This window comes from Fringilla coelebs (genome assembly GCF_963513975.1).
Source record: "Fringilla coelebs genome assembly, contig: SCAFFOLD_33, whole genome shotgun sequence".
NCBI classification, from domain to species: Eukaryota; Metazoa; Chordata; class Aves; order Passeriformes; family Fringillidae; genus Fringilla; species Fringilla coelebs.
The window spans coordinates 1,397,284-1,404,197 of NW_028167443.1; the positions used below are offsets into that span (position 1 = coordinate 1,397,284).

A 6,914-nucleotide genomic window follows, 5' to 3' on the forward strand; every position below is an offset into this window, starting at 1 on the left:
CTGGGCAAGGAGTCTGGAGCCCCCAGGGCCTGGCCTGAGGCATCAGCGCTGCCCCAGCAGTGCCCATGGCCTGTCCCTGCTGCAGCCCTGGCACTGCCACCCCAGGACTGTGCCCGGCCCCGAGAGCACTCAGGCCCTACAGCAACACCAGGGCCACCAGGGCACCGGGGCAGGGCCATGGGAGCAGCACTGGCAACACCAAGTGCTGCTGCTGCTGGGAACAGCTGCTGTGCCAGCACTGATCTGCCCCCAGCTCTGCTCACAGGCATTGCTGCTGCAGCTCCAGAGAAGGCAACAAAAGGGCATCTCTGCAGTAAACTTTGCTGGGAGATCCTTTCATTCCTTTAAAGCCACCGAGAGCACAGCCCCTCATTGACACAGTCTGTGGCCACAGGGAAGGTGGAGAGAAAAAAAAATTAAAAATTCCAAAAAAGTAAGTCTTTTCTTTGTGGACAATATGAAAACACTAAAACAAAGAAACAAATCCCATGACTAAGCCAAGAAGACGTACCGAACATGATTTTTATTACAAGGGATTTACAGAAATTGGCCAGCAGTTTAATGTCCCTGAAACCATCCAGTCATCAGACTCAACACTGCAGCCTTGATCTCCTGGTTCCTCAGGCTGTAGATGAGGGGGTTCAGGGTTGGAGGCACCACTGAGTACAGAACTGACAGGGCCAGATCCAGGGATGGGGAGGAGATGGAGGGGGGCTTCAGGTGAGCAAATGTGGCAGTGCTGAGGAACAGGGAGAGCACAGCCAGGTGAGGGAGGAAGGTGGAAAAGGCTTTGTGCCGTCCCTGCTCTGAGGGGATCCTCAGCACAGCCCTGAAGATCTGCACATAGGAGAAAACAATGAATACAAAACAGCCAAATACCAAACACACACTAACAGCAAGAAGCCCAAGTTCCCTTAGATAGGATTTGGAGCAGGAGAGCTTGAGGATCTGTGGGATTTCACAGAAGAACTGGCCCAGGGCATTGCCATGGCACAGGGGTAGGGAAAATGTATTGGCCGTGTGCATGAGAGCATTGAGAAAGCCACTGGCCCAGGCAGCTGCTGCCATGTGGGCACAAGCTCTGCTGCCCAGGAGGGTCCCATAGTGCAGGGGTTTGCAGATGGACACGTAGCGGTCATAGCACATGACAGTCAGTAGGGAAAACTCTGCTCCAAGGAAGAAGAGAAAGAAAAAGAGCTGTGTGGCACATCCTGTGTAGGAGATGGTCCTGGTGTTCCAGAGGGAATTGTGCATGACTTTGGGGACAGTGGTGCAGATGGAGCCCAGGTCAGTGAGGGCCAGGTTGAGCAGGAAGAAGTACATGGGGGCGTGCAGGTGGTGGCTGCAGGCTACGGTGCTGATGATGAGGCCGTTGCCCAGGAGAGCGGCCAGGGAGATGCCCAGCAAGAGGCAGAAGTGCAGGAGTTGCAGCTGCTGCGTGTCTGCCAATGCCAGCAGGAGGAAGTGGCTGATGGAGCTGCTGTTGAACATTTGCTGGGGCTGGCCACTGTTTTCTGCCACGGGAAAAATAACAGTGAAAATTTAGAGTAACCAAAATCAATGCCATTTCCCATACCCCCTTCCTTAGTACACACAGAGTCTTTAGTGTTTTACAGTTCACGTTTTCTTTAGAAGCTCAATTGTATTTCTTCTGGTGTTTTTGGATATCAGAAATCCTCAGCATTTTTTTTCTATACTCAGGGAGAACAGAGCAAGTTCTGTGAAGCAAAGTGATGAGTGGAAAGTGGGCGGAGATGATCTGTCATTCTGCCCATTTCAGAGTTTCTCTGGGCTTTAACCTTACTCAGGTGAAGGATGATCACCTTCCCATGTTTCCCATAAAATGTCACTGGGTACAGGTGAGACCAGATGGATCCACCAGAGCCCAGCTCCACTTTTGTAGCCACAGACACACTTTGCTAATTTCACCAACCCAGCAGCATTTTCAGTGTCACAGCACCTCTGCGTCTCCACATCAATCTCAGAACTCAGAGATGCTCTAGGACAGGTTTGCACCCTGGATTGAAACTCCCAGCTTGGACTGAAATCTCAGAAGGACTTCCCAGTGTCCTTATGATGGCATTGGATGAAGGGAGATGCAGCTCCTTCCCTGGCTGCACTGACAGCATTGCCCAGAGCCAGGCACTGGGGACAGCGTCACCCTGAGCCAGCTGTGCCCCCTGCCAGAGCCCCCAGGGTCGGGCAGCTGCTCCCAGCTCTGTGCTCTGCAGAGGGAACTGGGCCCAGGGCTGCAGAGCTGCCCCACGGCTCTGCTGCAGCTCTGCCTGCACAGGAGGGGCTGCACGCCTTGGAGCCCCAGCCTGGAGGACAGAGGCTTGGCTGGGGTACATGAGGGAGTCGGCTTGTTCAGAGCGATGGGCTGCACTGGAGGGGATCCTGTGGGCATCTCTAAACTCTCCCTGCCACAGCATTTCTGGGTTTTATTTTCTCTCATACCCTGATCTTCTCTCTGCTTCCTGGAGATTTTCTTCCTGTAGGTGTTTCCCTGTGCCTGATCTCTCCCTGCCAGCACCCCAAATTTCTGAGCACTCTCCTTGGCCTGACAGAACCCTGCCTGTTTGCAGGGCACTGGCTGGGTGCAGGTTTTGTTTGCAGCTTCAAGAAAGGACAGCTCAGCCTGACCCTGATGGCTCCAGCAAAGGTGATGCTGCTGCTGTCCATGGGCAGAGTGGCTGAAAGCGCATTAGGGATCTCCTGTAAACACAGTGATCACTAAAAGTTACAGGGAGATGTTGTAGGCACTTGTCCAAATTCATAATTAATAATTCATAATAAACTTTTAATGCTTATCGCCTCTCCTGCCGTTCTGTAATAGTAGGAAACTGGATACAAACAGTTTGAGAAATTTTTTCTTTATTATCAAAATCCTTTTCTTGGAAACATTATATGACTAACCACAACCCCTCAGCATGTCAGAGCTTCATGAGCATTTCACCTCCCCTGCACCAGAAATACGCAGAGTTGTACTCACAGGGTCTGCAGGCACTGGGATGTCCCAGCTTTAGGAGATGGCTCCAGGAGCTGCAGCTGCTTTGTCCTGCAGCCAGAGGTTCCTGTGCCAAGGGCTGGCATTGATTCTGTCCCAGGCACTTCTCAGCACTTTCCCAGCCCTGACTGATTGAAGCTCTCTGTGCCTCTGTGCTGTGCCCTGGGTGGCTGCAGGCAGTGCCCCAGCCTGCTGGGCTGGGAGAAAAGCTGCTCATCAAGAGAAATGTGCCTTTAAAGCTCTTCTTGGTTACCAGGAGCTGCCTCTGGGCCAGGAGCCCAGCCCAGCTCAGTAGCACAGACACAGCACAAGGACTTTAATGAGCCTCTGGGGCTTTGTGCTGAGGCCCTGAACATCAGGTCCTGAGAGGGAGCTGAAGAAACCTCTCCAGAACTCCAAGGCAGAATCCAACTCCAAAGTTTCTTTCACTTTTAATGGGTCCCACTGAGGCACACAACTGAGAAAGTGTCCCCAGGCCCAAGCCAGAGCAGAGAACTGGAGGCAGTGATGACAGGTGGGGACAAAGATAAGCCAAGTCTTGGTGCCCTGGGCCACAGCAGGATCTGTGCCACCAAGGTCTGTGAGGAGACACCTTGTCCTGAGGCACTGGAACCTCCTGGAACAGCCCCAGCCAGGTTGGGCACTGTCAGCCCCTTGTCCTGTCCCCAGCATACCCCCCTAGCCCACACCCCAGTGGCCTCAAGGATCTGCTGGAAGGAGTCCCTGGGGAGCCTTGCTCAGGAATGGCCCTGGGGGCTCCTTAATGCTCCCAGGGACTGCAGGTATTTCAAAGGACTTTGGGTTTGGCTTTTGCCTTGAAGTCTCTGAGAGGTTTGTGCAATCATGGCCCCCAATTATCTGCTATAATTAGTCCCTGGAGAGGCACTGTCAGTAACAACACTCAGTGGGGCTCATTAATGCTTTAAGGTACTTCAGTTCTTTTAAGGTACTTGGTGTTTCCCTTTGATACAGACTCTGTGAGAAGTTTGTGCAATGATGGCCCCAATTATCTGTGTTAAGGAGTCCCTTGAGAGCTCTGTACTGACACTCAGTGGGGCTCAATAATACTTTGAGATACTCAAGGTTTTTAAGGTACTTGGATTTTCCTTTCCACACAGAATCTCTGAGAAGTTTTTGTGCCATCCTGTCCTCCAATTCTCTCCTCCAAGGAGTCCATGAGGAGCCTGTGTTGGGGATGGACCTCAGTGGGACCCATTCATGCCTTGAGACATTTGTGGTTTTCTTCTAACTTTGACTCCTGGAAAGGTTTGTTTCATCTCCTCTCACACCCAGGGTTCAAGGGCTCAGCTCCAAATGCACCACAGGGCCCATTAGGATCAAACAAGTCCTGACAAACCATGGCTCTGCCTTGATTTCCCCCTGCTCTTATGCAGTTCATTAGGAAGTTTTCTGTAGTGGTTTTGGTTTGTCAGTTTGAGATTTCTCCGACAATGTATCAATTTGTGTGGTGGGTCCAGTTTGGGCAGCCTTTCCAGTGTTGGCAGTGTAATTACCAGTGCACTCACCAGAATATCCTTACTCATTTCCTGCTGTGAGATAGGATTAGGAGAAAGGCAAAGTAGAATCAAAACTTTAAAAGGGTATAAAGAAAAGTTTGTTAACAGTAACTAAAAGAGAGTAATAGGAATCAGAACAAAACTTTCAGAACACTTCTCCCTTCAACCTTTTCCTTCTTACTGACAATGTAAAGAGAAAAAACCTAAAATTTCCAGTCAGTTTACCATCACTAGCATAATCTTTCTTCAGTTCACTTAGGGAGAGGAGTCTGTCTTTCATGTTTTGGAGACTTCTCCATAAGAAAACAGTTCTCTCAGGGCTGTCAATTCCCATGAATAGCAGCCACCCATAAACAATCTGAAATCATCAAGTCCCTCCCATATTTTCACAGCTTTTCCCACACTTGTGTTTATGGGCCATGTCAACTTACCAGGTAATAATTTAAAGATGATGTGTTTAAGAGAAAATGTTCTCTTCATCTGTTTTTGAACTCATCTTCATCTCTGGGAAAAGAGATCTTCTTCTTCTCTCCCTGAGGGCACAGGGTCTCATCACACTGCTCTCTTTGAATGTTCAAAGTTCTCATGGGATCAGAGCCACTTAAATATTTGCTTAATTTAGCATGGAAGTCTTTGCTGAACAAGTCATCTCCCCATACTTGTGAATGTGTTATAGGGAAAAGGAGAGTCTGATGTATCAATTCCATCCTTCTCTATAGCTTTACAGGAGGATTTCAGCCCCAAGATCAGGACATCTCCTCATCCCTCCCATCTGGGACTCAACTTCCCCTTCACTGAGCACGGTATGTTCATGTTGCTCCTCTATGTGCCTGCACTTTGTCCTTTTCCCTCACTCGAGGGAGGATGGAAGCACTGAAAGAGTTCATATCTCACCCAGGGCCCGCAAAAGGTTCCGTGACCCCGGCTGAGCTCGGTCCTTGCGGCCGGAGCTGTTTTATGATGGAGGTTTCTGCAGCGGCTGCACTGGGGCTGTGTCAGGATGGGCCGTGCTGGGGAGAGGGCCAGGATCTCAGCAGCCAGGCCAGAACACAGCAGCAGCACGGCTGGGGGCCGATGGCTTCTCCTCCCCCTGCCGGGGTTTGCGGGCGAACCCCAGCAGTTTTTTCATCTTTAAAATGTGTCTTCACAGAGCCATGTGCAGTTTCTTTAGTGGTTTAACAGATTTTCAATTCTCAGAGATAATTACTGATTGGTTTCTTCGCCAGACAAGAAGGAAACTGCTATCAGCTTCTCTTAGGACATCACTTCCATGATGCAAAACCCCCACAACAGCACAGAGCACACAGCTCCTTTGTCCATATGTAGTGGTTATATGCCCAAGGCCTACAAACCCCTCCTTGGGATATCTCTGGGCCCTCCCCAAGGTGTTTTCAATGAAAAGTCTAAGAAAATCACCAGAGAACAGGGCCAGCCTGACCTGTCTGTCTTGGCTGCTTTTATCTGGGAGGAATCCTTAGATATACAAAATTTGGGAGGCCAAATTTCAATTTTGGCCATGGCCCTTGGACATGAAAGCTGGTTCATTTCAATAGGAATGAAGGAACAGGGCACCAGTATTTCAGGGGCAGATGAGAGGTGCCCACTAGAGGCCAAGGCCAGCCAGAGCTGGCAGGTTTTTTTCTGAGAGATACCCTTCCTATATGAAATTTTTTAGGGAGAGTACCAATTTTGGCAATAGGCATCTGAAAAGAGGGACACTTATTTTCCATAGCAAGGAAAGCACGGGAGCCCCAGTGCTCCAGGAGCTGATGAGAGGCAGCCCTTGACATCCCAACATCAGCCAGACCTGTCAGGTGGCCCCTGGGAGGCCAAGACAGCCAGACCTGTTCCATCTTCCCTCGGTTCCATGGGGCCCCACAGTGTTCCAAGGGTCCCTTGCTTCTATGAGGCCCTGAGGTGCCATAATGCCCCCTTGGTGACACCAGGCCCTGAAGGGTAACAATGGTCTCCATGGTTCCATCAGGCCCCACAGAGCCATATTGGTCTCTGGGTTCCATGAAGCCCTGCTGTGTCACCATGCCCCTTGGTTCCATGGGCTCCAGTGGTGCCACAATGATCCCCTTGGTTCCATGGGCTCCAGTGGTGCCACAATGATCCCCTTAGTTCCATGCAGTCCCCCCAGTGTCCAAGTGATCTCCATGGGAAGGAAAGAACCCATCCCCAGTGTTGCAGGGGCAGCCACCAGAGGCCAAGTGTCATAGGTTGACAAGTAAATGAGTGTTCTTGGGAAGTTATAGCCAAACCAATCAGTGCTCACATTTAAATATTGACACCTAGTGTAACCACGGAAGACATGGACACACCTCTGAGAACACAGTGGGTTGAAAGCAGAGAACTCTCAGGGGAACACTCTTTTGTTCTGGTCAGTG

General features: G+C 50.5%; 1 protein-coding gene across 1 annotated transcript; it reads right to left on the reverse strand.

Moving 5' to 3' along the window:
• Nucleotides 1-237: 237 nt before the first annotated feature.
• LOC311165911 (olfactory receptor 14J1-like) lies at nucleotides 238-1,491 on the reverse strand (the record flags this gene model as incomplete). The annotated part of the gene is made up of 1 exon (XM_084227401.1): nucleotides 238-1,491. One exon carries the CDS (start codon nucleotides 1,489-1,491, stop codon nucleotides 559-561), a length of 933 nt encoding a protein of 310 aa, XP_084083527.1. The 3' UTR covers nucleotides 238-558.
• Nucleotides 1,492-6,914: the final 5,423 nt, after the last annotated feature.